Here is a 26682-nt window from a genome sequence, read left to right as displayed (position 1 = left end):
TCAGGTTGAATTCAGTCAACCATTGTTCTCTAATGGTGTGACGGTATGTTATTGTTCAGCATGTCTGTTTGAAATATCAATTGCATTTTAGCTTCTTAGTTTTTCCATGCTGACAGAACAATCAATTCTGAGTAATACATGCATGCATGCCCACACAGACAAGCATGCAAAGATCTCATTCACACAATATATTTGTCCAGACTGTTATTTGTTGATGAACCTAGTCAGTGGAGGTTGGAAACCATGGTGAATGGCTAGTATATTATGTGAAACCAACCAATTATAGTTTACTGTATGCAATAAATCATGGCTTAGTGCAATGTGTAAACCCCATCACATAAATCCTGAAGTCTTTTCCAGACATCCTCTCACAAGTAGGATGGTCTGGATCCAAATGTACAGAGCCTTAGTAAGACAAGAATCAAACTGAGTTTATAGGCTTAAAAGGTGATCCCATGATAGATGCAATGGGGGATTTATTTTAATAGCTTTCTCCTCATTTTACAATCACCCAGTTGCCATTCCAAAAACTGTGTCACTCAATGGGCAGAGATTTGGAGACAGAAAGTTGTTACATTGTAAGTCATGTAAATAATAATAATGATGATAATACTTCCAGCTGAAGATTAGATTGAATCATTCTATAAAAAAGACTTATTCTACCTCTAAATATTCCACTTCCATATAGAGGAACATTGGTTTGTATAGACTTCCTGGTGTAGCTTGAACTGATAATAGCCAAGAAAAACTTTATCATGTTCTGATGAATGGTTAGAGTCACACATTGTGCTAAGATATGATCGGTTTGGTTGGCTTGGCATATGTCGTGTGAACCAAACTATTGTGGTTTGTAAACCAGAGTTAATGGCTTAGCATGGCATTACTTGTTGAATAAATGACAGCTGGCTAGATTTGCAAACCATCGTGCTCAATTCACTTAAGAAATGGCTAACTGTGATCCATAAATCTAATCTCTGTGAATCCAGCCACTGTGGCTTATTTAATAAATCATAGTGGAAACAAATCATGATTTCTGTGATATCTAATGAATTAATCAAAGCCTGATTTTGGAGTCAATTGTACTTCCTTAAAAATTATTGGATTAAAGGAACTGGGTGATCCTTTATGATACCAGATAAAACAGATCCACCCAAAAGATGTGAAATACTTTACTTCTATTTCAGAAGTGGGGGGGGGGACATTTTCATTCCCTGAACACTGTGGCCTGGCTCTCTGTCAGGTTATTTGTCACTTTTACCCCTTCCCCCACATCAAAATGTATCCTTATTAGAATTCATTCTGGATTGTATTATTAAAGCATTAAGTTAATGCAATATGCATACAGAATGCTTTTCAATGACTGCTGGAGCATTTTTTTTTTTTTAGCCTGACACCATCAGGGTCCTTATTCTGATCAAATACAGATGGAGTGGGGAGAAGTACGGCAATGGGAAGGGTGTACAGAGTGAGTTTCAATTTTCAAAGTGTTAATATAACAAAGGCACTTCAAAACCAATGCAGCAGAATTCTGTTCCATTTTTTAAAGAGTTATATTGATTTGTACCAAGGACCGCAAAGATCAATCCTGTTTAATAACTTCCCCTATGGAACATGACTTGGGACATTTGAACCACCCAAGTGATTATCGTTTTTATTTAAAAAAAAATCCATGGATGAATATTTAAAGATTAAGCTCCATGCATAGCAGCTGCACTGAATGCATGCTAATTGTCTTGGTTTGCAAAGTATACTTAAAAGAGCAGGATAGCAATTAAAGGCACTCCTTTTGCTTAAAATAAGAAGCAGAAGTGTGATTTGCAAGGGTTGGAGATGAGTAGGTGGACAAGTCAGGTGTGTTTGGAGGACTGGAATAAAAATAAAGCTGGAGGTTGCTGAAGCATAGCAAAATGTAGGCTGGGGCTGATGGGGAAATCCCGTTTTTAAATGTTGCTGTTCATTTAAAAAAGAGAACAGAATCATTCTGCAGCACCCCAAACATGAGACTGAATCTTTAAAACAATGCTCCAATTTCTGTCAGCAAAAAGCCTGTGCTTATGTTTACATGGGGGGAAATACTTAAAACAAATACAGTAACTTCCTCCCACGTGCCTTCTAAAATAGTACAATACATTCTTAACTCAATTTGCTGCAGATGCACAGTCTCGGGCTCAGTTAACCTATATGGAAAATAAAGGGGATAGAATGGGTGGCACCACCCCAGGAGAAAAGACCATCTCAGTTTTGCTCAGTGTCTGTTGATTGAAACAGAAACCACATTCCAGTAAAAAAGAAAACTAGCAACCCATGAAATCTGGTGGGGTGTTTGTTTTGAAGTTAACAAAGATTTGATTTTTTAAAAAATGAGGAAATTCTAGAGAGGCTTGGATAGAATCTGTCTTACTGCTTCAGAATTCTGTTCCCTCTTTCTGCTAAATGAGTAGATTCAGCATGTTGAAGAACAGAAGGCAAGGAGGGCCCTGTGGTTAGGAGGGTGATGCGCTGTTTCGGATAATAGATATTTGAGACAGGAGCTGTCCTTAGCTGATCTGATCTGGTTTACATGGTTACATCTACCCGGCCCATCAGGACCGGCAGGAGAGGCATGTTACAAGTCCTGTCTACAAAAGAGTGTCATCAGGTGGGACCCAGGAAGAGAGCCTTTTCTGCCATGGTGCCCATCTGTGGAATGTTATCCCCCCAGAGGTTGGTCCTGACCCTCTTGGCCTTTAGGAAGACCCTGAAGTCATGGCTCTGCCACCATGCCTGGGGGTCCAGTAATGGTGGGGAGCTCTTACAATGGCTGCGTTGACCTGATGTAGAATGAATTCTGCTGCTGATCATGATTTTATGTTTTTTAAATTGATTATGGACAGTTTCTATGTTTGTATATTTTTATTTATTTATGCCATTTCTATAGCTGCCCATCGCAAGCCAAGTGACTCTGCTTTTTAACTTACTTTTTATTGTTTTTACCTGTTGTGAGCTGTCTAGAATCACTTAGATGAGATGGGCAGCCATACAAATTGAATAATAATAATAACCCCAGGTCCTTGGGAAGGACTTGATAGGTGGATAAAAATGCCAAATCCAGTCTAAACATCTGGCTGACTGTGTGACCAACGATTATGATAATGATGACGACGACGATGATGATAATCTTGAGCTTCTCAATTATTCCCTTCTCTTCAAGGAGAGTGCTCCATGCATTGTGCAACCTTTCCTGCACCCCTAAGATAGTCTAAAGGGGAAAACATCAGTCCGTTGCTCATATTGAAGTAAGATCCTAGTAGAGTTGAACAGCTGGGGTGTGGGGGGGGGAGAGTGAATGGGCACCATTTTGTCCTCCATCACAGGCAGTAGAATAACTTGGGTTATCCCTATGCAGAAGGATGAAGTAAGGCAAGACGGAATACAGGTGAAAGAGACTGAAGATTCTCTTCATAACCTTCGGAACTAGAGTATGTACAGTAATTTGGAGACAAGCTTTCCTAGGTGCTGGGCTGGACTTTGAGATTTTACTCATCCTGCCACTATATCAGGATGAGTAGAAAATACACAACAGTAAGTTCATTGTTGCGTTCTTCATGCCTGTTTAGAATCTTGATATTGTGTCAAAAAAAAAAAAAAAAAGGGAGGGGGAGAATGAAGGTCAGTGCCCTTAAAATTTCCAAGGGAGCTTATTGTTCATGCAAATAGACTTGCGAGGAAGGTGATTAGAATTGACAAGAGTGGTGTCCCTCATTTAGTTCCATGGAGGGGTGTGTTTCTTAAGTGAGGACCCCCAATACTCAGCAGGGCTAGACTAGAAGCTGACCGTGAACCTCATGGCAGATCCCAATATAAAGAAGGTCAATGTTTAGCTGACATATTGCAGATTTCTCAAATAGAGATTACTACCCTTTTTCCCTCTTAGCTTTCCAACAGTGCCTTTCCCACCCACAGTAACGAAGCTTTTAGAAGAAGAAAGCAGATGAGATGATAGATTCACAAAGATTAAGAATATAGGCGTTGTGGGTGGAATGGAAGAAACTGCTGAGCACAATGCTAATTAATGCATAACATTAATACAGCAATGTGTTTTTCCAAGTTTTTTTTTTTTAAAAGAAGACTGTTACAGATTTTTTTTTTTTTAACGTTCATGGCTTTTCCCAGAGGGATGTTGCAGTGTTCTCCCCCCACCCCCACCCCCAGTTTTCTGGATTCAAAAGAACAAAAATCTGAAAACTCCCAGCAAAACAGAGAAGAAATCTGTCAAGCTTTCCCACATTAAGCACCCCCTAGATCAATGGTTTGTTACAAAACAATCTCTGAAGCTTCAGCAAAGGTTTTGTGGCTTTTTCAGATGTAAAGATCTGCCAGTTCTCCCCCTTTTTGTGTTTGATAGGAGAACATCCGTCCCTGGTGAACCGTCTGTGATTTCCTCTTGTTCTCCTCATGCTAAATGAACATGCAACTCATAAAAACTTACCAAAAGTTCCTGGAAATGTTACCGGACAGTTAAGAATCTCTCTCTTCCTCTTTCCTTTTTCTTTCCTTGTTTTCTATTTTCCTTTCTCCCTTTTTCTTTTGCCCACCCATTTTATGTTATTTCATTTGCAAGAGTATCATATTAATCTGAAGAAAGATGTGCGTGAGAGAAAAGCCCTACTAATACAGGAAAATCCAGAATAGGGTTGGATGGAAATAGTTTTTCTTCTTCTAACCCCCTAGAAAGACAAGGGGGGGGGTCTATTTTACTAGAGGATTCCCATTGCAAACTCTCACTCCCTGGATTAGATTCGCACAACCCACTAGGCTAAGATGTAGTTGCCACATGTGTGACTAAATGCATTTGTGCAAAACTGGATAGTGTGCTGTTCATGGTTCAGTGGCAGTATCCATGCAACCTGCTTCCCCTGGTTCCAGAATGAAGTCCTTTTCTGGATTTGTACATTACATTGATCCATAAAATAACTAAATGGGCTCACCACCTTGTGCGGATGGAGCCCCTAACCTTAAATCTTTAACTGACCTGATTAAGCATGCTGTGTGATTTGGTTGTATGACCCCTTGGCTATAAATGGTTTCCATTCAGTGAACCAACCAATATACAAAGACAGCTTTTGGAAACAATGGGGCACAAAATACAGGAAAGAGATATCTTGAGCTCCTGCACATTAGGGACTGGGGACATGACACCCTCACTCATTCTCTGACATCCATAAGCTCAGGTTGCCTCTTCCATCCAAGAATATGCTAAGACGACCCACTCTGGATTCATTCACATTGCACTAAGACATAAAAGTAGCTAGTTGAGTTTGGGTTTAGCATATTATGTGAACTCAGCAATTATGTTAACCTATCTTACGTTTCAAATCTCCTCCCACCTCTGAACTTAACAGCTTGTTTTGTCCACGCTGAGGACAAATGTGAAGAGTATTGTGTTGGCGAGAATTTCAGTGCTGCCTATGAGCCTCTGTTAATCCCCAATGAAGATGTTGTTATTAATATTGAACTGTAATTTACTTACACGTACAATAACGGCTCTACTAAATTTAAATTAATGGGATTCTTGAGAGTCTTCCTTTAAAGCCTAATTGTGACTTGGCTACCTGGATGGCTTAAAACAAAAGTTATATTTGTCCTCTAAAGTCTGGTGACCTTGAGAGTTGTTTCCCACACACTTCTGTTGTTACTACTAAAGTAAAGAATATTAATGCTTTCCAGGCTTCTTTCTAATAGCCTTGCATTTATTCCAAATAATAATAAGAATTAGAGTAATAGACACTGTAGTAGTAGTAGTAATAATAGTAATGACAGGAACTAAAAGCAGTTTGCTGTCATAAATGCAAAGTGTTTTCTTTTGAATGGTTTTGGGTTTCAGTAATCATTGCATTCATATCTGAATACGTGTGTATGTGTGAGTGTGTATTCTGAATCTTTTTAGAAGTTTGTGATGCCTTCTGGACTTTTCCAAAACCCCCTAGAATATTTTCTCTCTTTGTTGCTTGTGAAATGATGCTTTTGTGAAGACTCTTAACTAGTTGAAAGGTATTTCTCACTCTCGCCTTTTGTCCTTGAACCAGCTGTAAACTCCTGCTTGACATATGTGTTAAACATCCTTCTTTGTTTTGAACATAGTGAGACCCAGGTTCTCTAACAAAATTATTGGTGGAACATTAGACGTGAAAAATTGAGAGCCAATGAGCTAAATCAAATTCAATGTGCTATCTTATCCAATCTTCTCGTCAGAATTTCCTATTCTCAGAACACCCTGATCTTTATTCCCTGTAATTCACTCTGCATCTCAAACTTTGTGGTTCTGTGATCCTCTGAAATGATAAATGTGTTTGTGTGACACCTCCACCCCGCCCCCCCACAAATAAAGCCAGTGATTTAATTGGTGCTGGGCAACAAAGAACTAAAGAACTATGCCATTTTAAATAATGACATTTCCATCTCTGTGTCACAAGGATTCTCTTGTAACTGCCCACTTCAGGCTTGTGCAGGGAACACATAGAGGGAAACCTAGAGCAAGGTTTGACATATTACACACACACACACTGCTTGTGACCTTTTGGAAGCTCCCAACCCAGTTTGAGACGCCCTCTCCAAAATTAGATCTATATTTTGCCTTTCCTCTGGGACTTCAAGGTGACATCCGTAGCAGTCTCCCCTCCAATCCTGCCCCACAACCCTGTGAGGGTAGGATGAGTTGAGAGACAGTGATTGCTCCACAACTTCTACGGCTGAGGGGGACAGATTTTGGAAGCTGTCTTAAACATCTAAACATGGAAAGTCAGATCTGTCTGCAAACCGTATTTCAGGTTGTCAGGGCTTGTGCTCTGCAGTGCTTGAAAGTGGTGCTTTAGCTTAAAGCAGAGCACCTCATTGAAACTCCTTTGCAAAGCACAGTGGAAGCTCATGTGCCTCTCATGAGCTACTGAAAGCCATGGAAGAGGATCCTGAACCAACATCACAGACACACCTGATCAAGGCAAACAGAACCACCTCACACAAGTCTAAGGAAGATTATGTTTGCACATAGATATCTGAACTACAAGTTACTCAAACTTTTTGATCTTCATGTGACATACTAAGCTATAAACTAACCACATGGGCTGGATTTCTGCAACAAAATGCAGTCACGCTCCATGACTGTACTCAGTGCTACCTGGCCAATCTCAGTACAAACTGAGAGGATAGACTTTGTTTGGGTGGAGCCTCCGTCTTTGTGTAAGAACTCAAAGCGTCCAAGCTACATCAGAGCCAAAAGGATGCATTGAAGAAAATGAACATTTTTTTCATTTGGAAATTAGGCCAGGCCACCTGTGGTCCACCTGTGCTCTGCCAAAGGTTTTTCCCACTGCTTAGATAGACAGTGATTAAAAAAAAAAAAGAAAAGCTCTCAATGTTTCCCATCGGAGGATATGAGATTTTCGTTTCACAGCTGAACTTGCCTGTAAGATTCGTCTTAAAGTGGCTGCATATTTTAAAGGCTTCTTGACTCTTTCTCTTTCTCTCTCTCTCTCTCTCTTTTGCACATGTGTATGTTTATTGTGTTTATTGTCTACAGATATTTTTAAATCCTGAAGCAATTACAGCTGTCAGGGGCAAGATGAGCGGTGACAGTTTGATTTATGTATACGTAGTACAGATGCAAAAGGAGGCAGGGAGGAATGGCAGGGAAATGGAGCAATTCTGGTAAGACATGTGTGTTAAATTGAATGAAGCAATCAAAGAGCATGTGTGATTTTTCCAGAGGAGAGATTGGCTTTGTTTTCGCCAGAGGACAGGAGCAATTCAAAAAGAACTAACCCTACCATTGATAAGATGAATTGGGCCCATTGGAACCTTTGAGCGACCAGACTGGTATGTGCCTTCGTCTGTTACCAGACAAAACTGGAGTTCTTTGTTCAAGTGACAGAAATGTAACGGTCCTCCCTCTAAATTCAAAGTGGGAACCTGTGTCCCTCCAGATGTATTAGAACTGCAACTCCCAGCAACCCCAACTAGGATGGTCAATGCTGAAGGATGCTGGGAGCTGTATTTCTACAAATCAGGTGGAGGGACACAGGTCACCTAACCTCATAAAAATGAGTGTCCCCCCCCCCCCTTTAAAAATATGAGATGCTTTACCAACCTTTCTACACACATGGAATATTAGACATTTAGGGAAACCAAACCAAAACATCTTTGGCTAAATTGTCTGGCTGGGGAATTCTGGGAGCTGAAGTCCACACATCTTCAAGCTGCCAAGGTTGAAAAACACTGATGTAGATCATCTTGAGCTCCTTGGAGAACAGACAAGGTATAAATGCAGTTCTTATTTTAGAGCTCACATGTGCAAATATTTGCTCAGTGACTTGCATCACTTATAAATCAGGCCACTGCATGAGACTGTAAAAAGGAAGCAGTTGCTCCTTTTAAAGTGCCCCCTAAATTAAAATGGAGCTATTAGAGGAGAAGATGTATGGTTTTGTGAGGAACAGCTTCTTTCTTAAAACCACCACCACGTGATATATGGAAGATAAAAATTCCTCCACAAGGAGAAAATCAGGATTCAGAGCCAAGGAAGAAACCAGGCTGCAAGACTCCCCATGGTTCTTTGTTGTACTGATAGGGGATTTGGGGAGCCCACTTAGTGCTGCACTACAGACACAATCAATAAACTCATTCTTTATGGAGCTCATTACTGTTCCCCTTGTCTTAAAGAGCTTCCAGTAACCCAGAGCAGAGCACTGAGGATACCTGGAAGATGTAGTTAATATTGAATTGTAGGAACCAACAATCTTCCAGAGTCATCAAACCCACCTGCCCTAAAGCAGGAACTTCAGAGTAATAATTCTACCCTTCCACTGCATGCAGAGCTGAATCTGCCAGAAAGCTGCCAGAAAGAGTTGGCTACACCCTTCCCATTCCATGAGGAAAACCAGCTGAGCTGAGAGTTCAGTTTTTCTTCATGGATGATCTTGGGATGGTATCTCCATCATCTTTGAAGCAGCAGGCTAACTTAGGAGTCCTTGGCCCACTGCTGTCTCTTGTTGTAGATTACACTGGCCTTCAGGTTTTGAGGATAATTACTTTGAATGGTAGACTTGGCTCTGGAGAGATTATTGGTTCAACTAACCTGGCCTTGCCTGGTCTGATTGACAGGGATTCACTAAGGTCTCAGTCATTTTCCCTATCTTTGATGTTAAAATGGTGTGGAAATTAATTAGGGGCCTTATTCATGTGAAGGGTCCACTGACTTGTTGAATTTATACATGATATTAAGCCACAGTGTGGTTTGTTATTAGTTAGCAGGTGTGAACCCAGCCATTAAGGTTTATAAACCATGATTTATATTTCAGTGTTTTGTGCAAAGCCAGGCAGGTGTGGTTCCACAGCAGAGTATGATTCATGGACTAGGTTATGCCTATCTGACGTCTGGAAAATATGTGTGTGTGTGTGTATAGTGGAGGAGGGAGATGTGCCTTCAAGTCAGCGTTGACTCTTGGTGACTGCCTGGACAATCTCTGTAGTTTTCTTGGCTAGATTTTCAGAAGTGGTTTGCCATTGCCTCCTTCCTAAGGTTGAGAGCACAACTGGCCCAAGGTCATCCAGCTGGATTCATGTCTAAGGCCAGACAAGAACACAGAGTCTTCTGGTTTCTAACCTGGTGCCTTAACCACACCACCAAACTGGCTCTCATATATACATACACATACACGCCATACATTTATATTTTGTCAGTCCGTATGAATATTCAGCACTCTGAAATCATGAAGGCCACTAAATCAATTAGAGGCCGCTGAGTCATTAAAATGGATGTATCTCAACTATTTGGACTGATTTGGATATTTTGTGCCCAAACATTTTAATGTCCAAATGCAATTGGGCCTGATTTGGAGATTTGGTTCCAGTCAGTTTGGTCGTTTGAACTGGATTGATTTTGGGGAGTGGGGGGAATTGATCGGAGGATTTCAACTGGATAGGTTTCGTTTTTTGTTTTTTTAATTACTTAGAATGTTGAAACTCAGCTAAGTCAAATACCTCTATCTTTTTAAAAACATGTTTTCTTTGGAGCCAAACTCAATGCATGAGGATTTCACGGAGACATCTATGCAGTTTTCCTGACAACAATGCAAATGTGGTTTTCTCCTGCTCTTTCCGATTTCCCGGGCTGGCAACAGCCCTGGGAATCTCCCATCAGCTCAGTTTCGAAGCAAAGACACGTCCCCAGGTGCTGCCACCTGGTGAGCCCATCCTTAACGTTTGCCAACGTGACGTGCTGCAGCAACCTTTGCCAACAGAGAGGGTGCTGTGCATCTCTGTCTGCACGTATATCTTCACCCAGGCACGAGCAGAGGTGGAGGAGAAATATCTGCAGATGTCTAGTCTTTCCAACTCACTATTTATTTTGCATTGTTTTTACGTCAATTCCTTCCGGTTGATTTATCGTTAAAAGCATTACATCAACAGTCACAGGAGACAAAATGACAAGCGGACATTTAAACTGTCTTGTCCATTTCTGGAGTTGATAATACCGATCGGCTGCCATTACGTTCGGTTGCCCTGGGAATGAATCGCTTCAGCTGAATCTGAAGAGGCTGCAACTGAATGTAAAGATCTCGTGTATATAATGTCATCCAGAACTGTCTGTGATATGTTCACACAATAAAACATAGTTTACCTAGCCATAAGTAACTGAATAAACCTCGGTAGGCTGGGTCTGCACAACACACTAAACCATAAACTGTGATCTGAACAAACCTCAAGAGTTCTATTCCTACATCTAGGCCAAACTACATTCATTTTTGTTTTATGTTTGACTGAATTAACATCTCACGTTAAAATCTAATGTGGTTTATTTGCAGATTAATGTCGTGCCTGAAGTCAGCCCCTGTGATTTGTAAACCATGGTTTGTGCTGTGGGTGAACAAATCCATTATGGTTGATTCAAGAGGTGCAATCTCAGAGAGTGATCCCGGATGGAAAAATATGGAAATTCAATTAAAGTGCATGCTTTCCCACTCCGAAATGTTCAAGGGCATGATATACTAGCATATTTTCTCCCAGGAAAATTACAGGGGAGCCTCGAACCACTGGACTGTGTGGCTTTCATTTTTTTCTTCCTCTTGATCAAGAGAAATGGGGCTGAAAACAAACGAAAACATCACAATGCTTTATTCTCCAAGGCTGTTAATCCACAGCCTTCCACCACTGCTAAAGCCCCACCCTTGGTAATCTTAAAGGGGGGGAATTGAGGAAATGAACAAGCTTGGAAAGACCCCATCCCCTCGCGACCCACCAGCACAAGCAATCATAATAAGGCTTTGTTGTTCATATGAAGTCTCTCCTCTGCCTGGCAGATTTCAGAATGCTTGAGATTAAGTAGCACAGTTAGCAAATGAAATAATGTCTTACCGAGGATGGGATGGCTCCGGGGATTAGTAATGGGGCAACAAACTCTTTTGTATCTAGGTCACCACTTTAGAACCTCGCAGCTCCTGTTGGTAGCAATTTATAATAAGGTGGGATGTCTAATTGCTAGCAGGTGTGCTGGGTGAAATAAATTAGCTACATTTTCTAACCCCCCCTTGTTTTTTTTTTAATCCTGTAAATGGATGGAAATCAGGATCTAAGATCGGAGAAAGGAGTAATAACTCCTAGTTTCCCCCCCTCCAAAGGATTTAGGCCAACGCTGACCATGTTCAACCATATGCTTACCCATGGTTAACATAACCCATGCTTTCCTTAACTCAGTTTTCTGTACTTAGTGATACACTGAGCCATAAACTAACCATATGCACAACACGCCATTTCAAATGGGCATTTGGTGAACTTGCGATGCGTCTGTTGTGTTACCACGGGCAATTGTAAAGGCAGAGATGTTCCTTACTCACAAGCCCCTGTTTGTAGACCCGGGGACAACTCAATTAAAGTGAAGCTTGTTTTTAAGTGAATGAATTAAATAGTACCTGGATTTATACAATATGCTAAGGCGTAATGAAATTAGGGTTGGTATGGCATTAATATGCTGTGCAATTGGTAATAATATGCTGGTTTAGTGTAAATATGCTATACATTCCTAAAAGTAGGAATGCACTTTCCCAAACTTGCGGAAGTACATTCAAAACATCTATTCTCTTTCATACATTGTAAACATCAGTGTCATATTGCCCCGCCTGGTCCCCTCCAGATGTGTTCAGTGCTGCCTCCTAAGAAAGATTGTCTGATGTTCTAATGTTAGAGTGCTCTGGGCATTTCTGGAGTCTTAATTCTTACACTATCCTATACAGTAACTTTTATCCTATCCTATCCTATCCTATCCTATCCTATCCTATCCTATCCTATCCTGTCCTGTCCTGTCCTGTCCTGTCCTGTCCTGTTTATTAAATTTGTCCCCTGCCACATTGTATGATAAATATTTCATATTCCATTTGCATGGAGGCAAAGAATGAAGCCTGCTGCAATGTCATGGTGAGGGGGCTGGATTCGGATCACCCAGATCCAGATCAAGTTCCCCCTGACCTTTGGGCAGGTGACTCCTTTTCAGCCCACTATGCCCTACAGCAGGGTTTCTCAAGCTTGGCCACTTGAAGATGGGTGGACTTCAACTCTGGGCTGGGGAATTCTGGGAGTTGAAGTCCACCCATCTTCAAGTGGCCAAGCTTGAGAAACGCTGCCCTACAGGTTTGTTGTTGAAGGAGCAAAGACTTCTGGGAGTTGGAGTCCACCCATCTTCAAGTGGCCAGGCTTGAGAAACCCTGCCCTGCAGGGTTGTTGTTGAAGGAGCAATGGGAGGAGGAAGGGTTAGGCTTGCATATACCTCTACAGACTGGACGGGGGGGGCAGAGAGGGGAGGGCTGGGATAACGCCATCGGGTTGGACAAACGGCAAGCGCCAGCGTCTGAAAAGTATTCGCAGAGGGGGCGAGAGAGCCGAGAGTGGGCGCCCGCGCAGGCCCGGGACCCGGCGGGGAAAGGGCGAAACGCCCCCCGCCCCCCGCGCGCCAAGGTGCGCTCCCGGCGCCGCGCGGGTTAATCCGCGCGCGCTTCTGCCCACCCGGCGCCTCGCGCTCCCGCGCTCCCTCCTCGGGTCCTTGGCTGAGATGAATGGGCGAAGGCTGGGCTGTGCGCGCTGCCTGCGCCAAGCTGCCCGAAGTGTCGGTCAGTGATGGACCGGCTGCCATGACAACCCCGGGAAGTCGGCGCGTGTGTGTCTGCGCGCGCCGGGCAGCGAGGGGGCCATTCCGGCACTGGGGAAAGCGGCGAGGCGCCCAGCCCGGGGAGAGCGCCGAGCCGGCCGGCTGAACCGGGCCCCGCCAGCCGCCGTTGTCCGTCGGGCGAGCCAGCCGCCGCTGCGCCACTTGGCCGGCCCAGGCGCCTCCCCGCTGCCCGGGCGTCCGCCGCGCTTCGCCCAGCCAGACGAGCGGCGGGAGCCGGCGCGCATCTCCGGCGGCTCGGAAGTTGAGCGGGGGCCCCGCAGCGTCGCTCCCCCGCCGGGAGGGGCCGCGGCGGGGCGCGGGGGTTGCGCTGCGGCTCGGGGCCGCCGCCTCGCCCGCGGGCTTCGCCGGCGCCGCGCGAGCTGGGACTTTGGGAACTCCGGCCGGCGGGCTGCGGAGCGGCGTGAGGCGCCGCCGAGCCCTCGCCTCCCCGGCCGAGCGAGAGATGCCTGAACTCTGAACTACGAGCTGGGGCCGTGAAGCTTGGGGCGGCTGGCCACTCGCGCTCCCGCCTTCGCCGCCTTCTTCCCCTTCTCCTCCTCCTCCTTCATCGTCACCTTCCTCTTCTTCTTCCCGGCGAGGCTCGGATCTGCACCTGTACAAAGGCGACCACCGCCACTGGATCTCGAGGGGCTCCGCCGCCACCCCCCGGAAGATCTCGCTGCCTCTCGCTCCGTCGTCACCCCCCCTTTTTTTTTTTTTGCTGCTTCTGCCCTTCGGGTCTGCGATCTGCACCGTCTGGGGTCGATATTCCTAGCGCTAAATAGTTCCTGCATCCCAGGATGGGGGTCGGTGGGGGCTTAGTCCCGCCCTGGCGGTGCCTAGTCGTCCTGTGTCTCAGGCTGCTCTTCCTTGTGCCCGCAGGAGTGCCGGTGCGCAGCGGAGATGCCACCTTCCCCAAGGCCATGGACAACGTGACGGTCAGGCAAGGAGAGAGCGCCACCCTCAGGTAGGAGCGCAGGCTTTGCGGAGGGGCAGTTTGGGGGGCGCGGGGAGTGCGGGACGGGGGGGCGGGGGCGGCCGCTGGGCGCCGCAGGCTCTGTGGATGTTCCGCAGGCAGGTCCGCTGAGAGTCTTTGCAGAGGGGGGCGTAAAGCAGAAAGAGTTGCAATCCGGCGACTCTTGGGGAGTCAGCGGTGGCTGCAGGCATGAAGAGGGGCTGGGGGGTGAGGGATGATGGGTCCGGTATTGCTCCCCTCTCCGCTTCTGACAGGCCGGGAGTTGGCACAATTCGGGTTTAGCGGTTGGGAGGTGTGGCTGGCAGAGGAGTGGGGAAAGTACGACGGACCGCGGTGGATTGTCTCCTCTGAGCAGGGCCGATGATTGCACAGAAAAACTAGGCTGAATATTGCTAGCACATCTCCGGAATGGGCAGGTCGGATGTTTGCTGTGATGGTGTGCTGCGAAAAGCACTGACCTTTTATGAAACGGGGGGATACGGTTCTGGCTGGAGAGTCCTCGCTGCTGTTCGCAGGAGGAAGCTGAAGTGGTGGCGTGCAAATCCAGTTGAGCTGCGTAAGAGTTTTCTCTGTTCTTGGAATGAGACTTCGGTAGTTCCCCCTCTTGAAACTTAGTGCTCCGATTCTGTTTTCAGATTGGCTGTGGCTGCTTGGCCCTTGGAAGGGACGCCTTAGGGAAGCAACTGTTTGGGGAGGCCCACAGCAACAGTTTGAGCCTTTGGAAAGCTGGTGTCATGTTTCCGCTCAGCACTGTTAAGCAATGAAATCCGTAATTTGTTGATACAGCAAGAATTAATGTGCTTAATGCACAGCACGGAATGATATACCACAAGGAGTTGCATAACCAGGCTACTAATGTAATACCGGCTTTACGCCACTTTAATTCTTGTGGGGTGGAATTTTAGATAGGTCAGAATTTGATCAAAATGTTGGGAAAGCTCGATGATGATGATGATGATGATGATGGTGATGATTTTTTAATTGTCCCAGAACGACAAAGAAAAGTCCTTTAGAAAGGAGGAGAAATGGTTAGGTCAGAGTAAGGCTGCATTCCTAAACTATCTTACTAGAAAGAAATCTCATAGAGTAGGCTAAAACTCATTGCTACTGAGTTAACATAATTTAGTTTATGTTAGCTGTCTGTAAAGGAAGTATGGCCAAGCTATGCAATGAAGCTTTAATTCTAATTAGACTGGTAGCCATGCAGATCAGAAAAAACAAATCCTAGTGATGCATGAATTGCAGATACAGAGTGAATATTGGGGATCTTACCTTTCTTTTCCTTCCACCCCTTGGAGCCCTAATAATAGATGATGTCAACTTCCATACAATGATCGATGATGATGACTTTTCCTATAAGCATTTAACAGCTGTTAGATTTGGGCAGAAATCCTTCCTTCTCATTCAGGACCTTAGGGTTAGCAAATCCCAAAACACAATAGAAAGAGAGAAAGGATCTGGAATTGACTATCCAGGCTTGCTGTTTGTTGAAATTATATATATATAGGGGGTTTTTCTTGCAGACGCACTTCTTATCGATAATCCACCATGACCCAGATCTTGGTGATCTAGGAAGTGGCATACAAGTTTTTTTTTTACTTGAGTGTAGGACAGTATTTCAGTTAGAGACTGTATGTTTTGCATACATTGTATAAATCTTGGGTTCAGTTCCAGGTATCTGTAGTCAATATAACTATAAAAATGGAGAAAAAGGCAATGTCATTCTGTCCAAGACCCTGGAGTACCATTGCCAGTGACTGTGGCCAGTGATGGGCCATGTAGACAGACTGTCAGACACAGTTGGGTTCACATTATGTGTTGAGCCATCTGGTTCCTGTGGTTTGGCCTTAAAAGTGTTCTGTGAACCCAGCTATTGTAGTTTGTTACAGCTAAGGTTTAGGACATGTTCTGAGTAAGCACAAAACCAATCAAGTGGTTAAATAATGGTAGGTGTGTCCTCTGTGGAAAACAAATCTGTTTTTATTGGATTTGTTTTTGTTTTGTGAAATAATGTAGTATATATTATGTATTTTGCAATATTGGATTTCCCAAGGAACAGAAGAGAAATGGGGACTCTCATTGGTAAATTGAAACATTCCCAGATGCATATGTTCATGCAGGTACACACACATATATAAATCATTTTTTTTTAATTATTGCGTTGTACCATTAGTATAATCTTTGGGGAAATTGTATTTTGTAGGGCAAAATGAACAGTCATGAAAAACAGTCAGGGAGCAGAATGAAAATTCTGATAAATCCTATAGTCGGGAAATATTTTAAGCCACTAGGAGGAAAAAAAAAAGGCTTTGTATAATTATGTAACTGAACATGAGCTGCAAAACCTGCTTCTGGTTGAATAATTAGTTGTTAATAGTTATTAGGCTTGGAGCTCCTTTCAAAATATTTAATCTAGCCTGAACTGACGTGGCTTATGGGGTGCAAGAGTTCTCCTTTAACCCTCCAAGCTTCCTCTAACTGGAACAGAGTGGCAGCATTATGTTTTCTGTCCCTACCCTTATCAAAAGTGATGATGCACAACAACGCACGCTACCCGAGCCTTCCAAACCAGCTTACAGACCAGAGTTCTAGCTGTTCTAGCTGTTGCTTTTGAATTAATCACCATGAGATGCTGTAATTCAGAGAGGAAATATGTGGCAGCTCTTCTGGGTCCTCAGATTAAGTTTCCTCCGATCAGCTGTTCCTGCACCCTCATTTCCATTCCTGCTCTGACATATTCCCCCTTCTTGTCCAAGCATTGCAATGCTTGTTAGCAGATCTGTATTCATGTTCCTTTCCAAGGTTCAGCCTCATGGCTCGCCCATTCCAATGAAATATTCATCTCATTTTGATGTTTGTAAAGTTCAGAGCCTGATATCTTTCTTCCTCTGAAATTATTTATTTCAGAACTCTGGACTATAAAAGTATAATGCTGACCTGCTTCCCTCCTCCTTCTCCTCCTCCTCCTCCTCCTCTAATTTCCTGGGAATTGCTGCATTTTGAAAAGGCCCAGTATGTGAGATGTTGGTTTTTACAACAGCAGAGGAATTCTTAGCTCTTATGATGTGGGTCTGGCCACACATTTTCACGACCACGTGTGGATTCAATGGATTTGCACACAACCTGACGCGCTTAAAGAACAATTGTTGCCACTGCTGGCTTGCCAAGGGCTGAATCCTATGCAAGGTCTTAAGGTCAGTGCTAGAACCAGATGAAACAGTTACAGACTAGGGATGCAATTCCCCCCTCCCCCCCCAAAAAATCAATGGGGGACATCAGCACCTGTTTGCAGTTCTTTAAATCAACTATATGATGATCCTGAGAAAAAAATTGGAAGCGCGGTTAGATCTTCTGCATCTACACATAGCTTTGGTTCACAAATCATGCTAAGGTAAGGTTTGCTGAAATATGGTTTATTGACTAAACCACTATTGGCTGGTTCATAAAGCATGTTGGCCTGGATTTGCACAACACCCTAAGCCATTGCTAGGCTTGTTTGGTTTCCTCTTCACACAGAATGGCAACCAACCACTTGTGGCTTATTCAAGAAAAGAGGGGATGAACTATGGCTTGGTGCAGTGCATCAGTCAGATCATCCACTGACCACGAGCCAAAATATCTGATTTTACTACCTCCATTCAGAAGGGGAAAAAGAAGTGCAGTATCCTGGCTGTAACCCTGAGTAAGTGAGTTCCATGCTGTGAGTCCTAGCTGGACAGCATCGTGGGCTATGATAACTTTGGGCTTAATACTGGATAGTTCATGTTTTCTCCTGCTCTTCTGTCATCTTTTGTGCTGATGCCTGATGAACAAATGGAAATAGGTAGTGCGATAATGTAGGTGTTGCGCTAAGAAAGTTTCTGGCTTTTTAAAAAGCCCCCCCCCCTTGATTTCTAGTAGAATTCAAAAGTCTTTTCTGGGTCTGTTCTGACATCCTTCTACAAATCATTTGTTTATATATTTCCTTTCACTGCTTCTGGGGAACTAAAATCAGAGGAGATCCTGATAAATAGTGAAGCCTGCATTTCAAATAAACTTGAGATCACCTAGGATATTCCCTGGCATTGTTTTTTGGGGAGGGGGGTGGGGGTGGGGGAAGGTATAAAAAAAAGTTTGTTGTTAAAGCAGAATATCAACAAAACAGAAAGAAGAGGGTAAAAGCAATGACTGAGGTGGAACTGCTCTGAAATAAAAGGACTGTGATATGCATTGGTTTTGAAAAGCAATTTCTGTATACAGAATACTCTGTTCCTTGTAGCTTGTCCAGGAAGGTGTTTCCCTTTATATATCTCCTGATAAAAGTGTGGGCTGTTTTAGAGTTGCCTCTATCTCAAGTCTCAAAAAAGTAATATCCAGGGCATAATTTAACTGGAAAGCGAGTACATTTGAGAACAAGTTACTATATTGAAATATGCAATTTTCTGGTTATCCTTCTGACTGATAACTACTGCATCTTTGAATCATGTGGTTCTTACTTTTCTTTGAGGAGTCCAAAAGTCTAGTCCTCTCTCCCCCTGGCTGGTAATCAAAATGAGATAGTGCTAGTGGTACAGAGTTGGAGCTATATAGACAATGTATCAGCTAATCAGCTGGCCTTATTTAGGCCCGGAAGCTAAGCAGCATCACGACTGGTTAATACTTGTATGGGAGACAACCAGAAAATTCTAGAGCTATTAGCTAGACCTGGGAGGTTAAAAAACAGTCTGGGAAGAAGGCAATGGCAAAGCACTTCTATACTGTTACAGAAAGACTTAATGGAGGTCTCCAAGAGCTTGGCTTAAGGACATCTTCACCATTCTTAGGCTATTTGTCTATAGTAGGATTCCATAATTTTTGCAACTCATGGTTTTCCTTGTTTGATTTTGTCATTCACAAGTTTTGTCTGGACTTCAGTTACAAAATTGCCTTGCAGCGAAGTCACTGGGCAAGAGGATCTTCTAGGAGGGATGGAAAGACCCAACTGTAGAAAGTCAAAAAGATAGAAAGTACAAATTTGTCAGTTATCCCATGGATTTCAATCATGTTAAATCAAGAAAATATGTTTACTGAACATTAGGCTGTGAAAATACCTTTTTAAACTCCCGTACTTCTTAACAAATTCCACTGAATGCAGTAGGACGTATCCCTCATGTGTATGCTTGGATTGTAAAGCTAGCTGCTTGAAATCAAGAAGCCTTATGGTGCTTGAGGAAAGGAAGACACCCTTTAATAAAAGAGAAGGTTATTTGGATGACAGGAAACTAATTTCTTGATTGACACAAAGATGCGATTAGAATAATCCAATATGACTCCATTAGAGATAATACAGCTGATCACCGTTGTAGCATGGGAACAGATGGTGACTATATTGAGATAAGCATAAGGTGCACATAAACCAGGTTCCACAGAGGTGGTTCTGAGCAGCCTTTGTGTTTTGATGTGGACCAAATCTGTTGAGTTGATTATTGTTGTGAGGTGCGCAATTAACTAAGTTATTGAAAAAGGAGGCAAAGGAGTCAATTTCCACTCATATTAAAGACAAATGAAGGTAGAAACTGATTCCAGCAAGAACAGCTGGTCAAATATTACATTTTCTCCATTTGAAGTGAGAGATTTAGACCACCTCTGAGTTTCAAAGTCCAGAAACAACCTGAACACCTGTATCTCATCAGAAGCACGTAGAGACAAAAAATTGGATTAAAAAAAGAAAATCAAGTTGAATATTAAATGTGTACTCTTACTTCCCACCTGCTCAGATATGCATGCATTTCAGGTTTGAGATCTTTTTAGAGAATTTCTCTACAGCTGTTCCTGCTCCAAAAGAAAGCTATTTCTCTTTGGTGGAAATAATATCCCTGTGTCCTACTCAGGAAGAAACATGTTCTGAATCATAATCCAGTTGTTATGTCAGGAAGAGATGGAGCAGGAACGTTGCGAATCGGCTCCATTGAAATTTTGTCGTTGCTAATGCAGCATCTTTTCTATCGTCTCTCTGGCTGGACGGTTCCCAGCTTGCGTGAACCCACAGGACTGCTCTTAATATGTGAAATTTTGATTTACCTTGTAGGACGGACAGAAGCAGACTGACTTTCCTCTTTGTACAAATGGCTTCACGTGTCATTATTATTCTAAGCCATTGCAAAAGCTCTGCTGAAGGGTAACATTTTTTTTTCCTTTTAAATAAATGTCTAGCTTTGAGCTCTGCTAGTGTTCATGTTACCAATTAGGCAACATGATGCAAACAACTGATCTAGAAGGTAGGGATACTCCAGGCACAAGCCAACTCTAGTAAATTGTGTGTCTCCTGTTGATCTTAGTGTGAATCCTAACACATTTACAAAGCTGTCATTGATGTTGAGCAAACAAGTCTTGAGTAAAGATCCAAGATAGGTTTGTTTTTATAATCAAAGGAATCCTAAGGGAGGTCTTCTCCAAGCATACTTTGAAATCCAGTAAGACTTAACTTTTGGATGCTTGCATTTTTGTTTTTTATTTTTTCAACTTTGGGGGCAGAAGAGAGTAACAAATCTGTCTGTAGTTGACTGTATTAAATTGGTTATGTACCGCTTCAGTTGTAGCTGAGCTTTCTAATTAGCGCAGCTCATATAATGAAGATTAGCAATGCCGGAACCCAACAAAAAAAGAATGAAACTGAAGCATCTCCGCTTTTCAGATCATAACTGTTGAGCATCTCTCTGTTAACAGGTAAATATTTTTCCCCACCACCGCTGTGTAAAAACTCAAAATTTCAAGGAATGAATGGAACATACGGCTGAGTGCCTGTACCATACATAAGGGTTCATTTTCATACTTCTGTTGTTGTTCTGTATTTCAACTCAAAACAAATGAAGCTCAGCTGCCCTCATCCACATTTTTGCCCTTAAGGCAGGACTGGGCAGTCTTATTTTGGCAGGCGAGAATGGCTCTGGTCCCATCTGGAAAAAGTGAGCTTGACAGATTTTCCTACGCTTGCTTCCCCCCCCTTCTCTCCCCCCACCCAAAACAGCTGCAGCCCTAACTACTGGTTCAGGGCCAGGAGATGTTGTGCATCATGTACAGAAAGCGTTCTAGCAGTTCCTTCTGTCTCCTTGTTCCTTTTCTGTGATCGCAGCTGAAATGGCTCCTCTTCTGGGTATGAGCTGGTGCCTGGTACTTGAACAGCCCTGGGTAAGCCTACGGAGCGACCGAGCAGGACTCTGTGTAAACAGCTCTCTTGGATTATTGTTGAGTGACAGCTTGTGGAACAGCTTGTAACAAGAGCCATGTTGACTCCATTTTAAGGCCTGGCATTCCTGTGCCATCCCGGAGTATGGCGGATCTAGCAACACAGTTCAAGGCCTGCAGGTGGGGAATTGCAAGTCCATCCAAGAAACGAAGTCTGATCAAAGGGGAACTTAAAAATAAAAAAGGCAAGAGGAGGAGGGCGGGATATATGATCTATGGGGAGAAGCTTGTTCTGCTGCAGTAGGGAAACTGGGGGGATGTCAGCCCCTTCCCATTAATATGTCCCTTTCAGAGCCAACCCTCAGTAGTTTAACTAACAATTCGTAAATAAACATGGCATTCTGACAGCTGTCGCAGTGCCTGCTATAAACACTCCTTTGGTCGTGAAAAGCTGGCAGCGTCACTGTATTTCCCCTGGAAGTTCCCCTGGGCTGCCAACTGGCTGTTGCACCTAGGGCTATCGGAGAAAACACATGGAGGCCAGTGGTGGTAGTGTGCCTAGGATGAAGATTATGTTTGCATCTGGGGAAAGCAGGCAGAAATATTTGGTAAAACTCTTGTGTTGACAAAGGCTTAGGAACACGTTGAGAAAAGTTTTGATTTTTTTGGTTTCCTTGAAAGTAGCCAGGGAATAAATCAAGGCTGGTCTTGAAGGGTCAAGGTCCATCTGCTCAGTGGGAATACTGTTGGGCTATTTAAAATACATCTATGATTAGCTGGTAATCAGAAAGGTTAGAATCTTTGCTTCTCTTTCCTTCCTTCCTTCCTTCCTTCCTTCCTTCCTTCCTTCCTTCCTTCCTTCCTTCCTTCCTTCCTTCCTTCCTTCCTTCCTTCCTCTCTCTCTCTCTTTTCCTTCCTTCCTTCCTTCCTTCCTTCCTTCCTTCCTTCCTTCCTTCCTTCCTTCCTTCCTTCCTTCCTTCCTTCCTTCCTTCGGTGATTGCTAGCCGGACACAACGGAAACACTTGGCTGCAGGCTTAGGAAAAACTGGAGAGTAAATATAACCAGCAGAGGGACAGTTGCAGATAGAAGGAAAAGCCACAGGTGATCCTGGTGATATCCAACTACAACATGTTTCTCAACCTTGGCAGCTTGAAGATGTGTGGGCTTCAACTCCCTTCATGCTGGCTGGGGAATTCTGGGAGTGGAAGTCCACACATCTTCAAGCTGCCAAGGTTGAGAAACACTGAATTACATAGTGGTTTGCTCCTGGGGGTCCTAATGGTGATTTATAAACTAGAGCTGTCAGTTAGACATGCTGTTTGCTTTCGGATGGTATCAGTGGATAAGGCTCAACGGGCGAGGTCAATTTTTAAAAAAAAGGTTTAATGGCCAAGTGGACACACTCTGAGAAAGGGGTCACCTAGGCACATATAGTCCAGAACTAGGACTGTTTGTTGCTAATATTGTGCATGGACATAAGAATGAGAGCTGCATTGAAGTAGGAGGGCTGCAAAGGGCCAGTATGTGAGGCAGGCTGGAGCAGCGGCTCCATGCATTGCCGCGATATATAGATGCCATCTAACTTTCAAATGCATCAGTTTTAGCAACTGTCCATTGCAATCAAGCTTTTTTAGAATCCCTTGAAATGGAATGACTTCAAAGGAACGCAGCTAACATCCACATGTTTTTTAGTCTAAATTCATCTGCATTTTTGAAATGTATCCAGCCTTTTGTGCTCTCTACTCTGTGATTTCATCAAATTCCCCTTGATACACTGAGCTCTAGAGAGACGGGTAAAGCGTGGCAGAAGATGAGTGTATTTGTTTGCTGTTACAATAACTTCTTCTAAGCTCAGCTCCCAGTCATCCTTTGCATTTTGCCAATGCTGCTGTTGGAAGTGGTGGAGATTGATTTTGTTCACCCACTCACCCATACATATACATATTCGGTACACAGGTAATGAATTGGGCTAGACATAGTTAAGAGGCAAAGTCCCTCACGCAGGTTGTGCTTAAAAAGATTCAAGTCCCAGATAAAGCGAGTGAGTTGTACGGATTGAGGCAATGGATTTTGCAAAAGATAGATTTGCAGAAGGAGAAAAAACAGTTCAGGAATCCATTAAGAATTGGTGGGGGGAGAAGAAATTGACTTTTTGCTAATGTTTGTCTTATTAGATAGAACTACTCTTTCTTTGTCAGGAGGGCTGTAGTGGGAAAAACAGTTTTGTTCTCTAAATCCTTGAATTAGTACCCTTTTTTCAACATCCCAGCAGTAACTCTCTGTCTAGCTAAGCCAAGATGTGTTTCAACTCTGGTCTCTTTAATAAATTACGGTTAGCTTCATTCTCACATTATATTCAGTGAACGATGGCCCACAAACTGCATTTATCTATTTGTTGTGCTGTTTTCCCATCTTTTATCTCAGAGCTTTCATGTGGATTTCCAGTAATTGTATCCCCACAGTGACAACCCTAGGCTGAGAGGAAATCCACTCCCCTCGGTATGTGAACTTGGGTTTGAGGAATGTGAACTTGGGTTTGTCCAGGACGGTAACCCCTACATTGCATTAACTTTGGGTTCACAGAACACACTGTATAAAAACTGAAGAAACTTCATTGTGCCTTTAGAGCAAAGGTATGAACTTAGTCTCTGTTCTTTGGAAATCATATAGCCTCCCACTGAACCAGCCAAAAGGCTACTATTTAAATAAGCTATGGGCAAAAACGTTTAAATGTAGGAACCTTGTTCAGATAATATATCAACACATAGTCAGGGTTGTCTTGCAGCTCTATATACATTTGAAACATAGAACTGGAAATCTTGCTCACCGCTACCATCCATGGGAAACTGTTTATACTAAGTCTGGCCATTAGCCCACCCAGTTCAATATTGTTGACATCAGCTGGCAGTAGCTCCCCAAAGCTTCAGGAGGACCTGTCTAGACCCTTGAACCCTCTTTATGAACCTCTTCCACTGAATTCTAAATTCTTCCCTTAAAACCAGGTTGATTTAGAATATGCAAAGCGATTTACAATTCAGACAGACAAACTAATAAAACCAATAGTCCATCTAGTCAATGATGCCTACTTTGGACGATAGTGGGTCACTAAGATTCCAGGAAAGGACTCTTTCCTGCTAGGCCACCTGAGAAATGCTAGAAGGGAACCATTTTGTATGAGTCACTGCAACCGTTCTTCTGTGTTTTCCACTAGGTAAGTAAACCAAGCCTAAGAAACAGGTGTATCTATGCTTGTATTCATGATTCCAGTCAGTGCTGGCTTATTTCAAAGCCCGTGTAAGGTAGGGATTAAGGTGCTAGGCCTAAAAGAGAACAATATTAGTCTAGTGAATAACAAGCATATGCATAAACTATCCTGTTACTTAAAAGAATGAGTGTCTTTTTTTAATCAATAAAATGTTTTTGTCTTCAAGAGGATGTGCAGTAGGCAGCTTTGAAGTCCAATATTTCACCAGCATGTTTGGAAATACTACAACTGTTATTATCAAACTACTTTATCCAGATATACATTGGCTATTGATCAAATATGACAGAGATACATTTCTGAATCCTCAGTGATGTCTCCCACCTCCCATTTTCAATTTGGTTGTCAGAAGTATCCCAGTAAAACTATATATCTGAAACACAACACTTTTTTTTTTCATTTTTGTTTCTGGAAAAAAACAAAACTATGGAATGGAACGTCTGATCCTTTGAAAGTATTCTTAGATGAGAATGAGAATGATTAATTGTTGATATCTAAGGTAGAGTTGTTTCTAAGGGGCTTGTTTTTGGTTTCCTGTCTGTCTGTAGCCTGTAGCCGACTGGTTGGCATTAAACATCAGATGGTGAATAGATTTTCTGTCATTAACTCTGGCAATTAGATTTTTTTCCTCCTTCAGAAAGGGGTTGGACAATCTCTAGAAGACTAGGCTAAGGGGAGGGGCATTAAATATACCTATTCATTTTGGAAGGGCCTAATCCTTGTGTTCCTCATGCTTTTAGAGTTGTGACTTACCTTGATGTAAGTCAGTTCAGGCAAGCAGTTTACTTGGTAGATCAAAGAAGACAGCTGTTCCCTGAGGGTAGTGAAGAGACAGCAGCTGGGCCGGCTGTTCTATTTATGATACCTTATTTTCCCAAAGTTCCCTATAATACTTCTAGCAAAGGAAGGGTTGCGCAGGAAGTGGGGAGAAAAGAGACAATATCAGTGCAAGACTATCAGCCCAAGAGAGAATGTATCAGCTCTCAAACTAACTGTGTGCCATTATTCTCCCTCCTCCTCACCCTTTGAAAGAGAACAATGGCCCAGAGCTTTCTCAGCAGATGGACAATGTGTGTGCCTTAACCACTTAACAACCATTAGCCTAATTTTATGTATTGGAGCCAAATTAAATAATAAGTAAGAGGCTATGAAAAGCTGGTTTGGAGACTGTGTTACTGCCTTTCACTTGATAATCCTTCTCATAAACAGATGCTCTTTCTTTAGCCTGCTAACCTTGTAGAGGAGTATGTATGTGAGTGTGTATATGTGCATGGCTGATCATTTCTTGGACAAGAAAGCTTCACAGTTTGCAAGGCAGGAAGATGGCAAATTCATCCCCTGGCAGTAAGAACTAGGAGGAAACATTTCCCCAAGCCAGTAGGTATCTCTTGTCTATTTACCTTCTTCCAACCTACAACTGTGTGCAGTGAGAGCATAACATTTGCACTCTTGCCCAATCTGGTTGAAATATGCCAAATGACTCATGTCACTCAGTAAACCCATCTGTACCCGCTAGGCACTACTGTGAACAACCCATACTAGTTTTGTACCATTGTTTCCAAATTCTACAAAATCAAATTTGTAGACAGAGGCCTAAAAATAATACAAAGTTAACAGTTGCTCTTCCCCTTTCTCTAGTTTATTTTCTGCATTTTAGCAAAATCTAAATATTTCTCTTTCACTGTGAACAGAGCCTTCTTCCTTTTGATGTGTCTTCTCTTTCCAAGGAAATAGAGCACTGGGTGGCCAGTGGATGATGTTAAATTAGGTGTTTGCATAGAATCATTAAAAGCACTATTCCTCAATATCTGGTCACTTGTGGGTCATGGAACCATAGTTTGTGTGTATGTGTATGTGTGTATGTGTTTACTTTGAATGCCATATTTATCAACTGTGGTTAAGCAAATAATGGCTTAACGTGCTGGGGGACACCAACTGTAATATTCCAATTCATGCATTATGCTGAAATGTAGGTAACAATCACTGGATTCACATGTTATGGCAGAGTGCAAGGTATGAACCCAGACATTATTTTACCACCAACTACTAAGTAATAAAGATTCAGTGCAGATCAGAAGGTCTGGTCTTGACGATGTTCTGGAGTGGAAATAGCTCATTGGGAAGATGTA

General features: G+C 43.0%; 1 protein-coding gene across 2 annotated transcripts in view; it reads left to right on the top strand.

Annotated features, from left to right (window-relative positions):
- The window catches only part of NTM (neurotrimin), a 610388-nt gene that overhangs the window by 342762 nt on the left and 240944 nt on the right, over positions 1 to 26682 (top strand). Inside the window, exon 2 of one of the 2 annotated variants that reach the window (XM_088139030.1) lies at positions 14054 to 14138. In XM_088139030.1, coding sequence (XP_087995156.1) covers positions 14054 to 14138 — 85 coding nt within the window. Of the gene's footprint in view, positions 1 to 13244; positions 14139 to 26682 lie in introns of those variants that run through there. The other variant, XM_088139031.1, reaches the window with a different exon arrangement.

The sequence above is a fragment of the Python bivittatus genome, unplaced genomic scaffold (assembly GCF_059951505.1).
Source record: "Python bivittatus isolate LINGU-HERP-01145 unplaced genomic scaffold, Pbiv_v1 ctg000320_np1212, whole genome shotgun sequence".
NCBI classification, from domain to species: Eukaryota; Metazoa; Chordata; class Lepidosauria; order Squamata; family Pythonidae; genus Python; species Python bivittatus.
The sequence above is the reverse complement of the archived record's forward strand: the minus strand, read 5'-3'. Positions and strand labels throughout refer to the sequence as shown.